This window comes from Haemaphysalis longicornis, unplaced genomic scaffold, assembly GCF_048455015.1.
Source record: "Haemaphysalis longicornis isolate Haplotype H1 unplaced genomic scaffold, Haemaphysalis longicornis Haplotype H1 scaffold_3, whole genome shotgun sequence".
NCBI classification, from domain to species: Eukaryota; Metazoa; Arthropoda; class Arachnida; order Ixodida; family Ixodidae; genus Haemaphysalis; species Haemaphysalis longicornis.
Genome location: NW_027526335.1, coordinates 12,984,896 through 13,009,690, shown reverse-complemented (window position 1 = coordinate 13,009,690; position 24,795 = coordinate 12,984,896). Strand labels below are relative to the sequence as shown.

Here is a 24,795-nt window from a genome sequence, read left to right as displayed (position 1 = left end):
AGCACTAAAGTGAGTTACATGGAACATTAATGCATCTAAAGAAAGGGCCACCCTGTGGCCCCAATTTTCCTGTGATAGCTAGGAAGGTTTAAGCCACGCCTCCTTCAAAAGAAGCGGCTTCGTATTGACAAACACTGCACAGAGATGTCAACTGGTTTTAACAGGCCTAGATTGCATTGACGTATTATCTGGCTCGGCCGCGGCAGAGCTCGAAATTTCCTCCGGGGCACCGTACAACAGCGATACCTTTGAAGCAGTATTCTTATTTACATAGATTATCGCCTGCTCTCGCCGACTGGAACCAGAGCGTACCTGCACGCGAGTGCTTTCGGGATTTAATTGCGGAGCCACGCGGCCGCTCCGTCGTGGCTGCGGACTCATTTGAGTTTCAATTAGGGGATCCGCCCGGCCTCTCCAAACGACGTCGGGCGGTCGCGTGGTGAAGGCGTCCTCTCGGCGACGACGGAGGCGTACACGACTGGCTGTGTAATGAATTCAGCGAATTGGTTCCCTATATAGAGACGGGGAAATCAATAGAGACATTGCGACGATGCGGAGACGAGCAGGAGCAATCTAAAATCACACCTTTTTCGGAGACAGACCACTTGACCCAGATTAGAGCCGCAGCCCCCGACAAGAGCCACGCATGTTTTCCGCGCCGACAGTCGGGCATGTCGCAGGAGTCTTTCGTTAATGCCAGGCTGGGTGACTTCTCAATTGGAGTGCACGTAAAAAGCTGCTCCTTTGCTCAACTGTGACCACTTAAGCTTAACCTATTCATTTTGAGCGGGGGCAATTACGCTGGTATGTAAGGAACAAAAATCGAGTAGTTGTGGTTTGATGATGGGAAGCATCGCAAAAAAAAAAGACAAACGACTTCCAAATTTCTGATACAGGGTGATCATAATTCGGTAGACAGGCTTTTTTTTTTATTTATGCTCTTAGATTTACGTGAAGACCACCTCTACCGTGAGGTTATGAGGTTATGCCCCCAGGGGGACACATAGCTAGATGGTAATTATTGATGCCGGTGGCTTACTTACTAAAACTGAATAATTAACTTTTTAGTGGTTGCAGTAAGCAGGCATGTTTGTATTCAAAAGTTAGACGCAATCATGTTTCTACGCGGTTTCACTTCGGCGGAATTCTTCTAGTGCATCTGTACTCCAAGATATCGAACTGTGAAGTTTAATTGCCGTTTGCATGATTGCGCATGCTAGGCAGCGAAGACCGGCGCAAAGCTCTTCCCTTTTGTTCCGTGCTTCGATAACGGTTCCGAGTACATAATATTGCGATAATGCCAGCCAAACTGAAAGGGTGCCAGTTATCAGTGTCGCCTGCCTCCACCCCGGTGTCCAACTAAACACCGTACACAGCAGGCACGTCACAAACATGATGAAAGGAACATGATTGCGTCTAACTTTTAAACACAAACATGCCTGCTTATTGCACTAAAAATTTAATTATTAAATTTTAGTTAGTTAAGCCACCGGCATCAATAATTACCTACTAATTATGTGTCCCTCTGATTACATAACCTCACTGTAGAGGTGTTCTTCACGTAAATCTAAGCCCCAAATTTTAGACACCCGCCGGCTTAATTTTGATCACCCTGTATCAACAACTTGATGCGGCGATAGTAGCACAAAAAAGATGACCATGTTTCGCGTCTGTAGAGGTTAAATCTTAACAGGAATAAATCCTAAAAGATGAAAATTGATGGCAGGATGATGTTCGCGTTATGCGCCTCAGAATACTTATTTCAGTGCAGTTCGAATAGTGGCCTATCGACGTATCCCGAGGTCTAGCCAAATCAGTCAATGTGTTCGTAAAAACTTAACCAATCCTCTACTTGTTCTGTGACAATGTTGTTGTTAAAACATTGTGGCTGGCATCCTTAAATTGTTTGTCAGAACCACCCTGTCTATACAACGGCTGACATCTGTTGCGCGAAATATTTTATGGTTAAGGTATAGTTTCACGTCAAGATAACGGACAATGTATATCCGGTTAATTCTCAATCAAATAAAACTCCGCTTTGTCAGCCCAACCACCTTTCTTCGTATCGTTTTCTTTTTTTGTTGTTGTTGTTTACGAGCTCAAAAAACAAAACAACGCTAAGATAGTGAGCCAGGCGGACGAAAGCTGGCTTGGGGTTCTATTGTGAAATAATCCCGCATACCGCTAGTCTTGCTGCTAAACTAAATAGCTGCTAGAACATCTCTAGCGAAATTCGGGAATGAACTGCAGGGCCAGACGAACAGAAATTAACGTGCTCAAAATAATTCCGTTACACATCGTATTTTTATACGCGTCCCCTACGGACAGTTTTAATGCAAAAGCATTAGATAACCGGGTAGGTCAAAAATTCTCCGTCATGGCCAAGATAAGAAGCCGAAATTGGCTGATATATCAATGAATTAAAAACAACAGGTGGAAGCGTGATTTAAGTGAGCCCAAATTGTTCAGTGATGTTCCTATAAACAAGCAATTTAGATGGAAAATGGCCGCGCATCTACTCCTTTCGTTCAAATGTCTACGAAAGACGATAGTCGACTGGCGCCCCTGCCTTGTAAACCCCTCCCTTCTCTTTCCCTCTAACCTCTCATGCTGTTCCTCTCCCGTCTCGTTCCTCCAAACATAAGACGCTAGAGGTCTGCTGAAGTCAATTTAAATTTACCGCATTCCGCCGATCGAGGCTGGGTGCCTCAATGCCAGCGCTGCCTAACGGCGGAGACGCGCGTGATTCCAGGCACCCTACCACGATTTTTATAGAACAACGCTGCTCTGCTCCACGTACATTTCAAGCGGGACGTGGAACCTATTGAGTGGAACCTCTCGTTACGGTTGCCGCTTTATTTCTTAAAATTCCGCCATGAGCTATAGTAGCGCGGGCAACAACCGGCGCCGATTTTTGGCAGTTGAGGTAGTATTTCACTTGATATCGCAGAAACCAATTTCCATAATTGTTTAAATAAAGGAACACTGCAACACTGCAAATATCACTGCCTCACATTTGCATAATGTTTTGTTCTTGTTCAACAATGTATGAAGATTGCCACTGCACTTATATGTTTAGATTTGGCTGTGGGTATATATACGACTATTGCGCAGATTCAGTTTCACTTTGGCCGGGAGGCTAAATCGAGCCGCAGACAGACAGACAGACATACAGGCAGACCAAAATTTCTGCGTTTAAGTAGCTCAAGAAAGACTATCCGTCTTTAGAAAATGGGCAGATATGGGTATGGAAATCCAAGCCTAGGCCTCCTAAACGCCAGTTGTGCTATCGTCCACGACACCACGACAGGTTACTGGTTCTAGGCTACTAGAGGTAGTAGGCCTAGTAAACGCGTTGTGGCCGTCAACTTATAAAAGCGTGTTGGAGACACGCATTGACGCCTACAGCAGTAATCTGAGCACGCTGACTACAGAAGTAGCAATAAGGAGGGCAGCAAATCAGTTTGCATTATTAACGTAATTGCGATGCAAAACATGGCGATTGGCCAGTCTTCTCAGTCCCAGGAAGAGAGAGAAGGGGAGGACGGAAAGGGGGAAGGATGGTGATGATAACGAGAAGACGGTATACCGCACCATTGGACACGTACAGTTCCAGTAGATAGGGAGAAGGCGGCCTCACATTATGACTGCACATAAAATAAGCGCGCTGCCGGTTCCCACGCGGCAATTTTTCTTGGAGAATTTTTCCGGTGTCGTGTCTGCAGCGGTGAACTTCGAACCGTCTACTTTAACAGCAGCTGTGAAACGTGGTTACCCACGGCAATTCCTTGGCAAAGCGCAGCGACCGCGGCGGAACACGGCGAAAACCCAAGCGAGAACCCCAAATATCTGTTCGGTGATTAGACAACGATGCTTTCGCATTCCATGCATGATAAGGAAGGCTTAGGCGTCCTAGAATTTTTTTAGCAAAAAAGTAACAACGGAATACGAGGCGTGGTAAAATGAATTGTTTTAACCGTGACACGCAGACTGGGACACGAGGGGATCGATTGTGTTGCACTTCAAATTATAGGCCTTAGCACTCCAAAGCTACACTTAGGCGGTGCTGCGCACCGAAGTGTGAGGCTCCGGGTTAATTTTGACCACCGGGAATCTTCATCTGCCACTAAATCACTACACACGGTCAGTTTCGCTTGTCGCCTCCATCATAAAAGCAGCCACCGCGGCCGGGAGTCGAACCCGCGTCATTGCGCTCAACAGCACAACGTCTTAGCAGCTGAGATACCACAGCGGGTTGTGGTCCACTTGATTGCTCTAGACGCAGAGGCGAGTGACGCTGCACGACGGCAACCATGACCTGCGCGCGGTGGGAAGGGAAGACGTCTAGCCTCTCGAGCTGCGGCCCTGCAGTGCCAGGTCACCCGAGAAACTAGAGCCCTGTTCGGTAGGGCACGTGTGGACGCGTCGCGTCCCCAATTGTATGTACGCGTTGATGCGTAGTGTAGAAGAGTGTGAGGCGAGTGCGCCACATAGTAGGCGACACCAGAGTATGGAACGGCGACGGCTGTGACAGAATACCGAAACGTCTGAGCAACGAAAGGAGCGACAGGCAGCCATTGTTCGAGTATTGTATTTTTAAAAATTGGTCAGCAACACTGAGCTGTTTGTCTTCAAAAAAACACATTAACAAAATAAAATAAGTAGATACTTTACTATCATAATCTATTGACACTAATAAAAATATCCCCCTCACACTGCCCTGGGACGATTTGCGGGGAATGAAGTTCGTCGCTTCGTCCTGCATATTCGTTAAGTCGGCCGCAGCCCGTAGGAAAAAGAAGTCGGAATGAGAACTCGATTAACATCCAATGAACGTCAAGAAGAACGGACAGGAGCAGGCCACAAGCCTAACGAGTTTTGTCGATAAGAACAGCGCTGGCAGCGAGGCTGCGGATCCAATTACGAAAAAATTTCCAGGCACATTTCTAACACGGATCTCCCATGCTGGTTATTGTTCTTCGCCCCTAGGGATCGCTTGCAAAGCGTGAGGCAAGGGAAGACAAAAAAAAAAGTGTTCTCATTCGTCCGGGAGCTACCGGATTGCACTCCTTATCATTTTCTGATTCCAAGAAATCGTTGAGGTGCTGTCGCCTCCTCGCTTTGGGCTGGTCGTACTAGGCCGAACGATTGCGACAACGAGTATAGGGGAGGTATCCATCTTGCACGTTTTATTTCTTTTTGTTTCCGTGACTGCTTCCTGCAGAGGCTCTTTCAAAGGGTGTTCCGGTATGCTGGGGCGACTATGCTTAAGGCAGCCGTAACATATTTACTCTTGATATCGGATGCTCAATGATTTCCCTTTTTTTTGTAAGCTCAATGCCGCTACAAGAAAAAAGCTAGTATTTCTCCTAATTAAAAAGGTCAAGAAGACAAAATACAAATTTCGTTCATTCGAAAGATTGTCTTGTTAGCCTCTTACTGACCACAAGCGGGTAACTAGCTCGGCTGCACTGAACCGTTAGAAACGGAAGGTTCGGCCCTGCCGCAGAAAAGATGGAGTTGGGCCTACAACGTACAACGTGCCGTACGTAGCCACACATCTGCACCTAGAAGCCCCATTTTCGACTTCGATGTGAACTTTGTTCTTCCAGTGCACTAACACAGCGATTTCTTCACGTTAGTGTGTCTTTTTCTGCTTCTGAATTGCTAGTGTTTTAAGCTGTAGGTGCCTGCTGCGAATGACCCCAATGATTTTTGTACCCTGCCTCGCTATTCCCCGCTGCCGCCCCTTTGGTATGCTGGTTCCAGAAAGAGGTGGTTTGCTGGCACTGCAAGCCATTTTTAACCGCAGAGCTGTTTAAGCTTTTAGTTTCGCCGTGGAGAGTTACCAAAAAACAAAGCTCGGCCGAGAGCACGTGCCCGTGGGACTCGTGAGGAGCGCCCGGCGTCGGCCCTCTCGACCTTCGAAAAAGCTCTCCCCAGCGTTCGTGACGCGATCTCTTGCGTGCCGCTCTCCTCCCCAGTTCACGTGCGGTCGCGCCTCAAGTGGGGAGTACAGACGCCGAGTTCGCGAAGCCCGTCCCCGCGGGTTCTAGCGCGTGCTAAAAGCGTGCGGATGAAACGATCCGGACCTTCCAGTCGTGGAGAACTTCCAGCGGCCAGTCCGGAAATCCATGTGAATTGCAGCAGCCGGGTCTCCGACGAACAGAGAGGGGCCGCCAGCCCTGCTATTTCTCCAGCCTTGCACCACCGTTGCATGCTGCACCAATATGTTTTTTTTCCCTGGAAAGCCTTGAAGTACCTTGAAATATCTGCAGACTTCTTTTCATCTTTCGTATCTTCCACATACTCGTATGTGCACAAATTTTGCTAGCCACTCATGAAGAATGTCTTTTCGATGTTCTGCCGGGTCTCTACTACAGCACTTGGATCGAGGAGGTTGGTTGACTTATTGTATTAAAACATTGCCATTCGCAGAGCAGTGGCTGGCAGCACCTTCGCCGTTATCCCCTATAAGTAGTCTTACGCCCTGAGTTACTCTTGCCCTTTCACTTTTCCTGCCTTGCCTACCTTCCCCAGAGAGACACCCTCCGAAATTGTAAACAGAAAAGCATGCTTGTACACGAATACGGTAGTTCTGTTTGTCGGATAGGCCAATGTTTTGTGAGCGTTACCAGAAAGGGTATTACAGCCGTATTTTGCGATTTGGTTCCTAGCACGCATCGCCTTTGTGTGACCGCACGTGCTAGAAGGCTGGCGCTGTCATGATCGAGTACAAATTTTCGTGACTCGTTACCGCCTCATGAATTAATTATTGTTAAGGGCACAAAGCTATGTAAGTTGTAAAATGATAAAACGGAGTGCTGTAGAAATAGATATCTCAGCGATTCAGTAACCTTGGATGAAACCAGCGCAGACAATACGGGACTCAGAGAAGAGCATACAGGACAGGGGCTGGTCTAACAACTGACTTTTATTAGGAGGGCCTCATAATTGGTTTTTGGCGCCTGTATTAGTTCGCGTTTTTCTGTATCGCTTTTTAAGTACCTTTCTGCGTAGTTGTTCTTGCGTCTTTGTTTTCTCGTTTTTTTGTCGTTGTCTTTGTTTGGGGGTGTGGTCTTTTGCCTAGATATTACCTTTCAACCTAATAAAAGTCAGTTGTTAGATCAGCGCCTGCCCTGTAACCTCTTCTCTGCGTCCCACATTGTCAGTGCTGGTTCCACCCTAGATGCATTTCCAACTTGCCCAGCTTGCAACTATTCTGAAATCTCAGAGCGGTGGAAAAACAGAAAAAAGATCTCCACAACTGCCCTTCCTTATTTTTCGATGATATAACGTTTCGCCTGCATGGTGAAGAAAGAGGAGGAATAACTGTAAATTTAGAGCAGAAAGATGGCCGCCTTAGTCTAGCTAGCCGCATGCTTTCGATGCCCGGGTGGTCCACTGGATCAGGATTTGCTGGTCCAGCAGGTCAGTTCAGTTTAGTTCAGTTTATTCACCAAAAGGGATCTAGATGAATGCACATGGATTACTGGGCTAAAAGTTGTATAAACAACTTGACTGGTCCGAGGTCCGAGCTGGTCAGCGCGCATTCCCACTGCTCGGGTGTAAGAAGGAAAAGTGTTCTTTTTTTCTACGCGGGCAACTCTTTTCTCGTTTCCTCGCAATCTCTTATTCTACATCATTGCAGCTTGCTCAATACCTCATTCACTCGAGCAAGCAATTGAGCAGTGTGCCGTTGCTAGACAGGTTTTCTTCTACGAGTAATTCGTGACTGCTCATTTCTGTCTGTGATCCCGCAGTGAACCAACGCTCAGCGATTGGTGGCCGCGAACTCACCCGTGGGCGATCGGGGCGTGACGAGCGCCGGGCTGTCGTGTTCCTCCCAGGCGGTGACGACCACGTGATGGCTCACGTGGCTGGGTATCGGGCATCGGACCAGCAGGGCCCCGCCACGGGCCACTGATCCGGGCGCGGACCACATGCGCAGCTCCCAGTCCTGGGCCACCACTGCACACAGGAAACCAAGAAGTGGGGCAGAGGATGAAATCAGGCTGAGCTGAGTGGTGCGAATGGCCGATACATGGTTGACGGACCATCATATATCAGTGGGTAGTGTGTTAAACTGCTGGACAGAAGAACGCTGTTTGTGGTCGCAGTGGCCGTGTGATTGAAAAGGAGAGCGCTGCAGCGTCCAATTTTCTGGATTTCATTGCCGCGTATGCCCACACTCAGCGCCGACGTCTATGTCCCCCATACGGGATATTCTAGGAAAACGAGATCTTCCAAATATATACCAAGCGCGTAAGTTTAACGAGGCGACAGCCTTAAATCTGTATGTTTCAAGCACGCGCTTTGTGAGGTTCGGAAAAATGGTGGTCCAAAAATGTTGAAGTTTCGTGAACAAAGGAGCGTCAGCCGGTGTTCGCGCGCAAGGAAAGGGCTCGAACCGGGGAGCGCGAACCCAGGATAACGCACCAGCAAAGAGGAACAGCCGTGCGGCTGGAGGGTCGGAGGAGGGCTCTAAGGAAGGTCCCCTTTCCCTTTCCGTCTTCCTGAGACTGAGCGCGCACCGGTTAAAGGAAAGAGCTGCGCCAAAGGAGGATAGCCAGCTACAAGCAGAGTTACACGTAACGCGTTACAAGTAATCGATTTTATAATAACATTTTCTTGTAATTTTGTAATATAATCGATAAATTTTTGGAAACTGTAATGGTCTTTGTCATTCAGTTACATTTTCTTGTAACTAATTACCGGTAGTCAATTACTTTTTTCCCCAAAATCAAGTTGTAATCCCTCTTCTACGGAAGTTCTCGTCCCGAAAAATTTGCGGGCCAGCAAGAGAGACTCCAAGGTTCGTGAATTTACTTCAGAATTTGGCGCCAAATTGCAAGCCTTCGACAAGGAGAAAGTTGGTGGCACGTCTGGAAGCAAGCTACATGTAAATGAAAGTTCGGCTGAAGGAGGTGTTGAAAAGCACTTCATACATGGTGGTAACAGCCGACTGCCGGGTGACACTTTGTCGGTTAGTTTTTTTTTAAAGAGTCGCTAAATCAGGGGAATAATAAAGCAAGGAGCAGGTCGCATTGCTAGGCGCATGCGTTCTTCAACTCCGCAAACAAATTATACACCAGGACTTGCGGCCCGCGCCACATTCCGTTAGATGACGTACAGTTGCCAAGATCGGTCTCATCGTGCGTGCAGTCTTCGAAATCATCATTTATGCCACAAAAAGCGGCCTAGTACGGGCAATTTAGCAGTGGTCTTCACGACCTCTGAAGAGATGCCTTGAAGACAGCGTCATAAGGACTGTGCTCCGCCCTCCCCATTCCCTTCCTCCCTCCCCTGGCCTTTGGCCTTCTTTTCTAATAAAGTTAACAACAACAATAACATCGTCCGTGAGCGTTTCGCTTCGCGAGTTTCTTAATGCAGATAGTTCTTGGGACCCTGTGTTTTGTTTTATGGGTATGTTCTCATTCACCGCCTTTGCACCACAGGAGCTACCTGGTGGTTACTGCGTCATGGCTGGAACCCGCATCGTTAACGCGCAAATCAGCAGTGTTTTTTTGCCGGCGTATGACGGGTCGGATGACATAAGACAACTTAGCTAACACCATTCTGGAATCATTTGAAGAGTACCACCTCAAGGGGAAAGTGACTAAGGCTGTGACGGACAATGACTCTTAACTTTGTGAAGGCTTTCCGGTAGCGAAGTCTATTTGGCCGAGTTCTTATTGACGTTTTGTGCAGTGGTTAAGTCATTCTTGTATAGAACTTATGCAGGATACTTGGTGAGACACACAGCACGGAGGAGGATGAAGCAGACGAAATAATCTCAGAGGCTCTCTTCTCCCTTCCCTCACCATCGTCTTCCCCCTCAGCATCGTTGCTTTGCGCACACATTGAGCCTGGTAACAACTTCTGATACATCATCAGCAGAACTCGTTGACATTTTCTCACTTCGCATCAACTTCGTCTTACGAACATGCCGCGGCATGTAGAATAAACAACGCCAGTTTTGCAATACTTCACAGACAATTGTGAAGTACTACGGAAAGTCACTTCTCAGATCAGTTGCCACTCGGTAGAACTGCTTCTCTTCGACTCCCTGTTGAGTGTCCTTAACATGGACTCTGCAGGAAAGAACTTGAATAATTTTTGCAGAGCTCTAGAAGTGTCTCCTTCCCAGCGCCCACAGTTCCTATAGTTTATGAAAGTGTACTCCGAGGGGATGGCAGTTTTAATGACACATGCTCTCCTGTTTCACTCATAATGAAAGCCTACGACTGTTTTATTCATGAAAGAAGCCTAAATATATATCGGCTTAGATTTCCGTAGAGTATGGATCGAGGTGGGGTTAAACTTGGAGTTGCTCTGCGGTGGGAAGGTCGGGCGAACCACACCTTGTAACGACATTTCCCTCGTTTTCGGCTCAGCGCCAACCACAACGCATTTTTAACGAAATACATTAGAAATAAATGTTTGGTACGCTCTGCATTCCGCTTCACATTCTTCGGGATTATGAACTGCGATAACCTAAATTGAGTGAATAAGGAAGGAAGATTTTTTTTTTATCACGTACGAAAGTAATGAAGCCCTTAGTGTCAGCATTTGACATCATCCAGAGGGATGAAAACATGTTCATAGGTTTCTTACTCCCAACAATCAGTGTGCTGTAGCTACGCCTCGAACACATGCTCAAGGAAGGTCTCCGGTTCTGCACACCCGTCACTGATGCGCTCCTAAGCGGCATCCACAAACGGTAAGATTCTCTGTGCATTACAACCAGGGTTAGCAAGGGACGTCTGTTCTGGAATATTCAGAATTGCTTTTCCTTCGAAGGTCTATTTTTTACCACCTGAAAAGTAAGTGATACAAACCCTACTGTGCACTTGGTTCCGCGTAAGCAATATTTGGGTTTCATGAAGCATGAAACCAAAATATTACTTACGCTACAGGTTTGGCCACCGTTTCGAAAAACGCGAACTTCTGCTGGCACCCGTGGTGATTCCTCGGTTTCAAGCTAAATGGATGACTAGTGAAAAGCGACGCCAGGAGGTTCACCACCTCTCGATCGACGAATTGAACCACCCCTGCTATGATTCCACAAGAGAGGACCCATCTGATGTTCCGAAGGAATCACCTACCACCGATTTTTTCACCTTTTCCTTAGCCCTACCTGCAACGCCTTACCCGAGTGCCGGAAACGTCGGAGTGCGACGCTTCACAGATGAACTGGGAACTATCATGTAAGCACTGCACAACTACGAGCTAGTTCGCAAGGTGTTACTACGTTATAATACCGCCCATTTCCCCAGCGCATGCATTGAGACAGTGTTCAGTGTAGCAGCTGACTTCTTAACGAGGAAACGTAGAAGAATCAGTGACAACTTTGAAAAATAACTGCTGAAGGTAACAACGTGGGACACTATATCAAAGAAGCCACAGTAAGCCTTCCAGCTTTCACGCACGCCTCCCGCCTTCACTCCACCTTGCAAGCCACAGCAGAATTTTGCAGGAAAGTAACGCAAAAGTAACGATTACATTTCTGTAATAGCTCAGTTATTTTTCTGGGGCTGTAATTGACTACTGTAATTAATTACCTTTTAAAGAAGTAATTGTCATTGTAATTGGTTACTTGTTTTTTGTAACCTGTACAAGTCTGGTTACATTCCCCTTTGAGATGTGAAAGTACCCCCATGGGCGAACGGGGTGCTCCTGCTTATGGTCAACGAGTGAAACGAGCTTAGAATGCCCCTGGCCCCAGGAGCATTTATTAAACCCCTCCATAAGACCCTACGTATTTCTACAAAACGCTGTACATTCGGCCCCTTTAAATCCGGCTTCACAACTGCACACATGCATTGCATTGGAGAAATTTTTCAGGGAAATATCACCCGTATTGTATAATAAACCATGTACCCCTCCGCCTAATGATAACGATGGTGGAACGGGAAGCTTTTTCGTGAGGTATTCCTTGGTGGTCGTCTGAGTATGAAGCTTGATTAGCAGAAGGTTTGTACTTTGACTTATTTAACTTTGACTCACACAGATTTTAAACTTTTAATTTCAGCGGCTTTGACTTTGACCCTTTGCCTTTTGGTTTCGCACGAAGAAAGCTTCGCGTTCAACTATCATCGTCGTTAGAGGGAGGGGTGCATGATTTTCAAGTGCAGAGCACTTTATGGGCTCGCCTTGTCGTCTTAGCTCGCTAACGTCGATGCGACTGCCGGAATCAGGCGGCGCAGTGAGATAACGGACCCAAGTAGAGCCTTCTGTACCTGGGGCAGGGAGTCACGCTGAGGCTTCGAAAACCACGCGATTTAAATATTCATAACTGTTCAAACCTCGTGAATCGCTAGCGCTTGTCATACATCTACCCGTTATTTGGCGAAAAGAAAACTGCAGGTACATTTCAGGCAAAATCTGTGCATATAACCGGCATCCCCCGCGTTCATTTTGTTAGGAATGCCCGTTGGGTTGGTTTTTACGATAGTAAGCGGGAAAAGCGGTCACGCCAGAAAGAAATGGCGCGTTCGAAATGACGCAGGGAGGGTCCAGCCGCGCAAGAAAAAAATAGCGCGTTCGAAAGGCCTCAGAAAGGCTGCAGCCGCGCAAGAAAAAAATTACGCGTTCGAAATGACGCAAACCAGCTCCAGCAAACGAAATTAAAGCAAGCGCAAAAAGAACGGAACTCCCGCTGGCGCAGTTTCAGGCAGGGGGCGCGCAAGCACTGCGAAGGCGGGAAATTTGAAATGCACGAGTGAGCGGATAACGGCGCTGCAGCCCATTTTGACGAATCACTGCTCTGCACTTCCGACAGCTCTCTCATTGAGGGGAAGGGCTTTAATTTTTTGTCAAATTTTGCGCGTCCTTGCACCCCTTTCCGCATTCCAAACTGCTTCGACTGTTGAGGAATGGCAAAATCAGATTGACGTCGGCTTTATAACGCAAGGGATCCAAGCTCCATTCCGACCACAAGAGGCGTTTTCTTTTTTCTTCTTCTTCTTCCCTCACATCACCCACGATCACCATCGTCAGGGAAAGTGGGCTTTCCTACGGCGCATTTTTGACGCGACATATGCCATCAGTGGGACATACCAACCTTCATTTTAATATAAAGGGCCTAAGGCCTTTTATCAAGGCGAAAGCTTTAAGTGCTCCCTTCCTCGAAAAAGAGTAGTTGCTCTTGTTAGCAGCATTTTACTTATTTATTTAGAATACTGCCATTCTCTTCCAAGAACATAGCACCGCGCAAAAGTGTGACACATTAAGCGTCTTACATGGACAGGCGGGTTCGTTCCGCATCTCAACGTTCAGCTGGTACTAAAGCCGATCCAGGAGCTAATGTCGGAAGCATTTTTGACGTCAGCATGTACTTGAATTGTGCCACAAAATTGGTACTTAATACATACACCTCAGTTGGCTCTCTATAAAACAAAATGAAGACGTTCATTGCAGTGCACGCTTCTGTGTAGAAATGTATCTCGAGGGGTTTGGAGGGTAGAATCACCGCAGTTGACCACCATGACCGGTTTCCAACTGCAAATGCCATTCCTAGTAATCCTAATTCTGAACTAAGGCATGAAAAAGAGTTCGAAATACACCCGTTCTCCAACTGGACCAATCTAAACCAATCCAATCCAATCCAAATCCAATCCGATGCTCCTCGCGCTTGCGCAGCACGGCCCTTCAAGGTCCAAGCGAAACTGCTCAACCTCAGTCAGTGTAGCTTACGCTACAAAACTGATCTTCAGCGGCGTATGGGTTCAGTTTTGTTAGGAACGCCACCAGTTTGCCCACATCGGGCCGGGGTTAGAGACTATCCTGGCGGCAAGTATGTTGTTCCATGAGCTTCAAACGCTCGAGAGTCGTACAGCAGCTGCTGCCTTAACCACGCTCGGCTCAAGGAAACGCATGAAAAAAAAATAAAAACAAACAGTTAATGCCTGTATTCGCTGCACTCCTTCCGTTGTCTTAATTGGCGCTCAAGAGAATTGAGGCGCCGAGCCTATCGGAGGCCAGCTCCTTCAAAACCTATCGGCTTTATTACACAAAGTTCAGTAAATAATATTAGAAAACAACGGTATCCTAGCTTGACACGTAACATTGGAAACGCCCCTGGCGAGCAAGGATGGCAGCGGCGCAGCTTCGCTTGAGCCGGTGATAAGGCGAGCGTCCGAGTATCGAGATGGGCCCCACGGATATGCCTGCGCACTCTCACTATCTGCGGCGAAACTATTCATAGATCGCGCTGGCATGGAGTTCTGTCCGCTCCGGCCACGGCTCCCGTGCTCCGTTTAACCAGAGTGGGCACCTGTATTGACATGTTTCGCTTTACTTACCCAGACGAAAACCATCGCCGCTCGCTTTTTTCTGTCTCGATAAAAGGAAGGCATTTAAATAGGTTCCCTCATACAAAAACTGTTTCATTTATTCGTTTTGCCTCCTTTTGAACACGCCAACGGTTTATTCTAGCCATGCATGTGCTTCTCTTTGGCGCCAAATCAAAGCTTAATCACTACGAACAACTCAAATCGTTCATCTGTTTGGCGTACAATGTATTCGAATTCCCTGGGCTCGGATCATCAAGCTCGCAATTACTGAAACCCGTCCGGAGAGAAAAATGAAGCTAAGCAGCCTTCCTTGCGCAGTAGAAAATCCGCTGCTCGCACATCAAGCTGAGAATCGGTGGCCGCACTTAAAACCCCGGAGAGAAGACATGATTCGGTTGAAATATAATAAATGAGCAAAATTTTCCCGAGCTTCGGAGCGCGAGCGTGAAGAATTCATATTATTTTCTGTGTTGCCAAGGGATGAAAAAACAAGAAGGAGGAAATTGTAGAATCAGGAATTCCAGAGGAAGCGAGCCGGTGAAAAGGTCGCATCTGTGGGCAGATTGCGAAACCTTAAAGGGGCCACGAAAATTGTCGCCACTCGCGGCAGTTACCCTCCGGGTTTCGATCATGGTTGCGCAGGGCGGCCCTTTGCGGAGATTAATGGAATATTCAAATGAATCCAGCCTCACGCTTCTTCTTCTTGCACGACGAAGCTAAAAAGGCGAGACTCTTTTCTTTCGCGTTGAGCGCTGTCATGCCGTCAGCTGCCATCGGTTTCCTCTTCTTTTTCTTTAGGTCCCCGCTCCCTTATTGCCAATTTAACAGGTAACTCGAAACCGTAATTCTTGTTTGGCGGCGGATTTGGGCCAAAGTAGGAACTCCTTTTTTCCGCATTTTGCATGTCTGTTCGCACGAACTTCCAATGCCAAGAGAGTTCCGCTGCTATCGTTCCTGCCGGATTATTTATTGCAACTATTTGGTTTTTTTTTATCACAAGCCGGATCGGAAGACAGACGAATAAATTGATCTAGAATTGTAGAGATTTCATACTATTGCCTCACAAGAACCACTGCCAGAACAGTGAGCAGAGATTGCGGCAGAAAAGTCTAAATAGTTTATCCATAGTTTCCCTAGTTTCCGTAGGTTCCGACGTAAATATTCGAGAGTTATCGATGCGTTTGCAGATATGTATGTTACGTGTGTCGCCCATGATAGACTGAAAGTGAGATGAACCCCGAGATATATAAAGAACAGAGGCCGCCGCTGACACATCCATTTCTAAAAATACCAATGACCGGCGGCGTGGGGAATGTCAGGGCAGTTCACATGTTCACACAAGTCCTAGGGACGCACGTGCCAGCAACGCAACCAATTATAAGAATATGTACTTGTAGTAGCTACGTATGTCCTGCGTGGAAGTTACTATTGAATCGGTCTAGTAAGGGCCAAGAAGTGTCCGTGCAATATATATATATATATATATATATATATATATATATATATATATATATATATATATATATATATATATATATATATATATATATATATATATATATATATATATATATATATATATATATCTTTTTATTTCCAAATTCTATATCTGATTCAATGACCTACTACATCCTCCCCTTGCTTTCGGTGGTTTTCTTGACTGCCAACCCTTATTTCTGTCTAATTTCAACGAGCCCCTCATTTCCTATTCTGTTTCGCTACATGCATAGCGAGGGCCCCGGTTCTGGCAGTCTTGGTGCCATAGGGAGCTTAAGAGGGTTCAGCGCTAGTCGACCACTCTCGACATGTTGTAGACACTCGAGTCACGGCCCGGGGGTTAAAAAGAAGGTCCCCTTCACCCCGAGTAGTCCGAGTGGCGCTGGCAACCACCCCCAAGCGCAGGAAACAAAAATACCTTAACATAAATGCCCCAGAAAGTGGAGGGGAAACAGCCCCGCCGGTAGCGTAGTGCTCATCGCACCACACGCGTATTCTGGAGGTCGTGGGTTCGGATCTCACCCGGCGGGCATTTTTTCACCTCTTTCTTTCTGTCTCAAAAAATTCTTCAACTGTTTCTATGACCTACCGCATTCCCCCCTTTGCTTTCCGAGGTTTTCTTGACTGCCAATCCTTATTTCTGTCTTAATTCAACGAGCCCCTCAATTCCCATTCTGATTCACCACATGCATAGCGACGGCCTCTGTTCTGGCAGTCTTGGTGCCCAAGGGAGCTTAAGAGAGTTGAACGCTGGTCAACCACTCTCGACGTATCGTAGACCCTCGAGTCACGGCCCGGGGGTTAAAATCACCCCGAGTAGTCCGAGTGGCGTTGGCTACCACCCCTAAGTACAGGCAACAAAAATACCTTAACATAAATAGCCGAGAAAGTGTTGGGGAAACAGCCCCGCCGGTAGCGTAGTGGTCATCGCACCAGACGCGTATTCTGGAGGTCGTTGGTTCGGATCCCACCCGGCGGGCATTTTTTCACCACTTTCTTCCTGTCTCAAAAAATTCTTCAACTCTTTCTATGACATACCACTTCCCCCCTTTGCTTTCCGAGGTTTTCTTGGCTGCCAATCCTTATTTCTGTCTTAATTCAACGAGCCCCTCATTCCCCATTCTGATTCGCCACATGCATAGCGAGGGCCTCTGTTCTGGCAGTCTTGGTGCCCAAGGGAGCTTAAGAGGGCTGAACGCTGGTCGACCACTCTCGACGTGTCGTAGACCCTCGAGTCACGGCCCGGGGGTTAAAATCACCCCGAGTAGTCCGAGTGGCGTTGGCTACCACCCCTAAGTACAGGAAACAAAAATACCTTAACATAAATGCCCCAGAAAGTGGAGGGGAAACAGCCCCGCCGGTAGCGTAGTGCTCATCGCACCACATGCGTATTCTGGAGGTCGTGGGTTCGTATCTCACCAGGCGGGCATTTTTTCCCTACTTTCTTTCTGTCTCAAAAAATTCTTCAACTGTTTCTATGACCTACCGCATTCCCCCCTCTGCTTTCCGAGGTTTTCTTGACTGCCAATCCTTATCTCTGCCATAATTCAACGAGCCCCTCATTTCCCATTCTGATTCCCAACATGCATAGCGAGGGCGTCTGTTCTGGCAGTCTTGGTGCCCAAGGGAGCTTAAGAGGGTTGAACGCTGGTCGACCACTCTCGACGTGTCTCAGATCTTCGAGTCACGGCCCGGCGGTTAAAAATAAGGTCCCCTTCAACCCGAGTAGTCCGAGTGGCGCTGGCTACCACCCCTAAGTGCAGGAAACAAAAAATACCTTAACATAAATACCCGAGAAAGTGTTGGGTAAACAGCCCCACCGGTAGTGTAGTGGTCATCGCACCAGACGCGTATTCTGGAGGTCGTGTGTTCGGATCCTACCCGGCGGGCATTTTGTCACCACTTGCATTCTGTCTCAAAAAATTCTTCAACTGTTTCTATAACCTACCACATTCGCCTTCGCTTTCCGAGGTTTTCTTGACTGCCAATCCCTATGTCTATATATATATATATATATATATATATATATATATATATATATATATATATATATATATATATATATATATATATATATATATATATATATATATATATATATATGTATATATATATATATATATATATATATATATATATATATATATAGGAGAAGAAAAACTTCGAACAAGGTAAAAGCACGATTGTGGCCTACGGTTCAGCAAAGAGAACTTGCTTTCCTCAGGGCAAGTTCTCTTTGCTGAAACGTAGGCCACAATCGTGCTTTTACCTTGTTCGAAGTTTTTCTTCTCTTGTGTTCTCTACCATCTTCAAAGTTCTACTACTCCCTGGATTATATATATATATATATATATATATATATATATATATATATATATATATATATATATATATATATATATATATATATATATATATACGGTAATACCTCGTTAACTCGAAGTAGTGAAAACCGGGAAATATTTCGAGATAAGCGGATGTTCGAGATAAGCAAAGTTGCGTGAATTGCCATGAAATATCGAGTTCTTTGCACAAAAAGCGCTACTACTTAGCAGCTCTTAAACACCAGCTTTCAATCTTGCTTTTCATAAAGGTTTTAAAGAGAAAAACAACATACAAGAGACGTTCACGGGCTGGGTTTTGTAGCACTGCAATTTTACTTAGCAGAAAAGAACTGCGTAACGCTGGTCTGCTTTGCGGCCGCACTCGGGCTTATAGTAAGAAATCCTCTAGCTGCTTGACGGAGTTGACGCGTTACATTAGCCGATCTTCCCCGCCGCTGCACTCAACCTTATTTCGCAGCAAGCGCAGCAAATTCCCCGTTTCGGCATATGTCGGCACCTCTCAAGGAGGTTCGTCATCATCGCCCCCGTCTTCGCCGTCCTTTTGTGGCTATTTCAATGATTTCGGCGTCCGTGAGTTCTCCTGTCACGCGCACATCCTGCTGTACCTCTGCGCATGCCTCTACCGTCACATGACGCACCACGAAGTCGATATGCCTCTAGGCTCAGACTTCACGTTTAAGGAAAACATCGGCCTTGTGATAGTCGCGGCTAAACGAGAAAGAAATTGAGGGGCTTATGCGCGGCAGCATCGTGCGAATCTTGTGAAACGGTACGCGGCGGCGAAATTTTCGTTCCCCTCTATCAAGATTTCGAGATATCCGCAGTTTGACCCAAAAATACTTCGAAATAAAGGGCACCAAATACATAAGACGTATAGGAAATGGTTCGGTGTCGCGGAAAGTTTCGACTTAACCGATTTTTCGAGATATCCGAGTTCGACTTAACGAGGTATTACTGTATATATATATATATATATATATATATATATATATATATATATATATATATATATATATATATATATATATATATATATATATATATATATATATTGTGAGCGCTTACTCGTGTACTCGTAGACTCGTGGAACTGTCGTAGAGCATGCCTATTCACCGTCCACCGCTGTGGCCAATCTCTCACCTGTACATAACCATTATAATCGTCATCTGTACATGATCATCATCATGAGTGTCTGAGTTGTGGAGTCACGACCCGACGAGTAAAGGTGGAACCGCTCGATCTGCTGCCTTCCTGAGAGAAGCGTCCTGTCTCCTTACAATATATATATATATATATATATATATATATATATATATATATATATATATATATATATATATATATATATATATACATATATACACATATCGACATACATACATAGGAACGAAAAATACTTTCATAGAGCCCGTAAACACATAATTAGACACACACCGGACACACCTGAAAAGCAAACACAAAGTTCACAGCTTACGTTCCGTCAAGTGGACTTGCCTTTATCAGACGAAGTTAGACTGACTTCGCACTTCAAATGTGAGGTGAGGCTGTAGTCGTATATACTGTATGTATAATGATAAGGTTTATTGTAAAGGCTTCTCAAAACTGGACGACCGGAGATTGACTGGTTCGCTGAGTTTCGAGGGGGCCATACATACCGCGTGTGCTCGGCTCTCGCGTCCCAGCCAGTGGCGGTTTCGATACCTCAATCCCGGCCCCCCGCAATTTCTACTAGCATCAAAACGTACAATGAAAACTTAAGGCTTTCTCTACTTTTTGTTTCGATGATATGGAACCTACGTGATGGCCAAAGTGCGGCGAAACAGGCGCAGCAGCCATTGGTGATGCCTCGATTGACGAGACGATAAAAGGGAACGTGCATTGAGGGCGTGTCTGGGCTGCTTGCAGCGTGGAAGTAGGAATTGACGGCTGCAATTACGCTGAGCGACCTGGGCACGACACGCTGCCATGAACTCGATAACGGTCTCACGGAATAGCCCAATTACTCGGGCCTCATAGGCGAACAGTGCGGTCTGGTCGACGGCGGGATGTGTGCCCACTTCTGTAGAACTGCGAGGCGAGCGGGTTCCGCCGGCGGACGTGCGAAATTGCAGCGTTTCTCAGAATTAGTATCTTACTCGTTTACTGACAAAGCCGTGAGGACAAAAGAAATTAGGATAACGAATTAAGTCATCACCACGTAGCTGTACAAAGCAGCACATTTGAAACTTGTGGTGAATCTTCCAGTAGAGGGTTTTATTAACGATTGCTGTTTTCTCAGGCTGGGAGTACAGTGATGATAATGAAAAGGTACGAATAAACAACTGGAGAGAAAGAAGATTTCCATAGATTTTTTGCACTACTTCTATTTTCAGTGCTTGGTAAATGTCTCAAATTTTTACCGCTGTCATCTTCTTCCCTTATTATGAATAAAAGGAGAATTCGGCGAAATCTGCTGTTAACCTACACTTAACTAACTTCAACACAACCGTCTTTAAAGGGGACATGAAGACAAAATGCAAGTTTGGTTCATTCAAAAGTTTGCCTCGTTAGAATCATGCTGACACCAATTTTAATGTAAACTTCGCTCAAATAAGCTGTGTAATTAGGAAAAAAGGGAATGGCCATGCGACCCACTAGCTCATTTCCCGCAACAGAAGTTATGACGTCATACCAGCTAGCTCTGCGATTGGCGGAGGCCGGAAAAAGCAAACGCCAATTAGGCAGAACTTATAGGCTTGCCGAACGAGCTATTTGCGTTTAAATTTAGGGCACATTCTTTTTACATCACTTAGAATGGTGGGACAAACAGTGGAAGTTACGAAAGAACATGTAAACATAGAAGTACCGATGCGTACTGCTGTTGGTACTGCGCGCACTATGGTTCGTTTAGATGCGCAGCAGTGCGGGGCTTTGGGGTTGTCTCAGACGACACTGGCCAATTGGCGCAAGCAACGGCGTCTTACGTGACCATATTTGTCGAGCGAGCACCATGTTTCATGAAACGATTATTTTCTCCATGAACAAAAACAAGCCAGGTTTAAATACGGTCACAAACAAACCCAAGGCTGAAAATGGCTTGCCGCGGTGTAGTGGCGCCATCTAGGTTGACTAACAGTAACCAAGTCTCCGCTCCACACCAAGTTAGGTCTTGCCAGAAAAAACAACTTGCATGGTATGTACACGTATGCGGAGATTCCCGGACATCGAACTCCACCTTAAACACAATTTAAACACAAGAAAAACAAAATATATGATTTTTTGAGCTTACAACAAACGTTTAGGGCAACAGGTTTTCCTCAATTTTAGAGGCGAATGTATTCAACGAGTTAGTTCACACAAATTCCTTGGAATTGTGTTCAATGTAAATTTAAGTTGGTCTCCACATATTGACAAACTTCGAACGGATATATCCCGGTGCATTGGTATTATTTATAAGATGAAATATTTACTACCAGCTTGGTTAAAAAGGCAACTTTACTACAGTCTAGCACATTATCGCCTTAACTACTGCCTTATTGTGTGGGGTTCAACAGGAAAAACAAACATATAAAACCTATACCGGCTCCAACAAAAGGTATTACGCATAATTGAAAACGCACACAACATCAGTCACAGTTCTCCATTATTTAAGAAAATCAGGTATTGACAATCATGAACATTCTAAATAAAAAACTCTCTTTAACTATTTATCACCACATAAGGACTGACCCTAATGACTTTTACAGAAAATACACGTCACGAAGTCATGAATACGAGTTTAGGCAGGAAGACATGAATACACAAAGCCAAAAACTTGCACAAACTACGGGCACCAGAAAAAAGCTACCAGATTCCCAACGTTTTAAACAGTCACCCCGAAATTTTAACCATGGCACAAGATGCTAAATCTGAACAAGGATTTAAAAATAACTTAGACGTGTACCTTTTGAAATTACAGTAAAAAACGTGTATTTTAACTTTTTGTTTCTTTCAGAAAACTTAGAGGTGATTTTTTTTCGCTCTATGAAACCTTGTACTGTAATTATTGTTTGTTTATGAAAACTGAGAACTGTTTTTTTGTTCGTTTTTGCTGTGAATTCTTGATTTCTACTTATTGTTTCCTGAAATGTGAGAGCTGATGTGTATGTTTTTTTTTCTAGTGGAATTTTCATTGTAATTATTGTGTCTTTCTGAAAACTGAACGCTTATTTTCTATGCGTTAATTGTGTGCATTCTTCTGTTATTTCTTATTGTCACAAAGGACGTGCCATTTCCCACAGAGTCGTGCCAAAACGGGAGGGGGGGAGGGGGACGACACCTTGTCGGGCTTTTTTTTTTTTTTTCCTGTCGCCGTTTTGACCGTCCCCCTCGACAACTGTATAGACATTCCTGTACATGTTGTCGCAATAAACTCTCAACAACCTTCATGGCCACACTGTGCAGAGAGCTTTTACAGCCCGCATACTTGGCCTCATAGTTGCCGCCAACCTACGTAACCAAAGTAAAGTTAGCGCACTAAGAGATACTTGCCTACGCCTTCTCGACATACTCAAATGGTGCGCAGGTTATGAGTGGGGTTGTTCTACAAAGACGCTCCTTCGCCTACACCAAGGTCTCATACAATCTAGGATACTATACGTCCTACCGCGCCTCTGCCCTACCAAGACCCAAGCTAATAAGCTCGAGGTTTTGAACAGGCGGGGCATAAAAATAGCCCTTGGCCTTCCAGCCCAGACTCCCAGCTTGCACCTCTACACGGAGGCTGGCATGGACACCCTTGCCGACCTCACCTCCGACAGGCATCTAGCACAGCAGCATCGCCTAGCTATGACACCAGCCGGACGTTGCATCGTCAAGCAACATCTCAAACAGCAACCGCAGGGACCCAGAAGGCAGTTCCTGCAGGCACCGCGGACAGCAGATGTGCCCGCATGTGGTCCAATTCCTGGACACCGTACCGGCCTTCATGGCTGGAGGGCCGAACAACGGAAACTGACCTGAGCATCCTTGTCACTTAAACGACTAGACGAGGAGCATAACACCGCTCTCAGGGCTTTCACCGATGGCTCAGTTGACCAAGTCACTGGGCGTGCGGGTGCTGCCTTCGTGTGTCCAGAATGCGATGAAAAGCGTAAGATACACCTTTTCGACAACACGACACCTGAAATGACCGAGCTGATAGCCGTTCAGCGAGCTGTTCAGTGGCTAGAAACGCAAGAACGTTTCAAAGAATCGGTAATGCTTACAGACGCGATCAACATCCTACGCCGTCTAAAACGATCAGATGAAACCTCCGAGGTCATCTTAAATATTCGGCGACGAGTCAGCACGCTGCGGACCCGCGGACGTCTTGCGACCTTTTTCTGAGTACCGGCTCACGCGGGAATCTCAGACAATAGCAAGGCCCACGCACTTGCGCAACAAGCCGCAAGGGACACATCAATTGGGGAAAGCTGCATCACCCGGGCTTACCCCTTCTCTTCTGAGCATGGACATTCTCCTGACTTCCTTCGCTCATAGTGCCATCATCTGCATCTCAGGATGAGCAGACGAATGAGAACTGTGAAAACACAGAAGAGGAACCTTCACCTACTTCGAGCTCGGAATTCGGCACCCGCTGCAAGCTGGAAAGGAAGTTGCAACTACGAGTGGCCCCAGTTGTGAAGCGTCCAGTCATATTTCAGGAGTGGTCCCGGAAATGGCACACGATCGTTCACAGCATTAGAACTGGATCGGCAAGAGCCCCACACTTTCGGGGCACAACATATGGCAGCTTAGATGACCCCGAGTGTTCGCGGTGCTCAGCCAAAAATGACATTGCACACATCCTGTGGGACTGTCCTCGCTTTGCCGACTGTTGACAACAAGCCTTCAAAACCGTAGGATTGGCAATCCCACCGAGCCTTAATGATTCGCTTTATCCAAGCTGTTCCAATCAGAGCGAAGAACGGTGTCTGCTCGCCGCTCTACGAAACTTCGTCGAGAACTCTGGCCTTCACCATTTCCTTTATTTCCACACCCAATTGTATCTACCATTGGATGTATCATACTTTTTCCCCAACTCCCATTACCTAATCCCTTTCCCCTAGACGCCGAAATTCGCTAAAGCATAACATGGTGTCTTTGTATCCCTTGTACATAAAATAAATGCGTGTAACCACCACCACCTTAGCTAAAGACCTGTTCTTATGATGTCATTGCAAACGTCGTTCAAACACAGGTTTTGGCGCGGGAATCAAAATTCTAGCTTAAATTGATTAATTTTGCAGTGAATAAAGCATCGTTTGCTTCCGGACAAGCGCTAGGGGCACTATAGAACACGGAATCTTTCGAACATAACAACCTTGTACTTTGTCTTCATGGCCCCTTTAAGCACTGATTATCTTTACTGTTTCCTTTTTTCTTTAACTTTTCGTTTCTGTTGCGATTCACGCAGGAATAAAAAATAATCACACGTATAAGAGAGTTGTTGAGGCAGACAGAGAGAGAGAGAGAGAGAGAGAGAGAGAGAGAGAGAGAGAGAGAGAGAGAGAGAGGGGCCGATTGCGGCGAAGCAGTGTGCGGGAGCATAATTTTTACCCGGGGTTTTTTGCTTCCCACATTTTTTACACACGCGTTCTTTACCACTGCTTCCTTCCTTTTCTACTTTATCTATTAGCCCTCACCCGGCCAACAAT

The 24,795-nt window shown here is 46.1% G+C and overlaps 1 protein-coding gene and 1 non-coding gene across 2 annotated transcripts in view; one reads left to right on the top strand and one right to left on the bottom strand.

Annotated features, from left to right (window-relative positions):
- Positions 1-24,795, bottom strand: part of LOC144173991 (cell adhesion molecule Dscam1-like) — a 184,800-nt gene that overhangs the window by 64,845 nt on the left and 95,160 nt on the right. The window contains exon 3 of the mRNA XM_077702387.1: positions 7,801-7,971. Coding sequence (XP_077558513.1) covers positions 7,801-7,971 — 171 coding nt within the window. The remainder of the gene's footprint in view (positions 1-7,800; positions 7,972-24,795) is intronic.
- Positions 16,701-16,773, top strand: Trnat-cgu (transfer RNA threonine (anticodon CGU)). Its single transcript has one exon. It is a non-coding gene; the product is annotated as a tRNA-Thr (tRNA).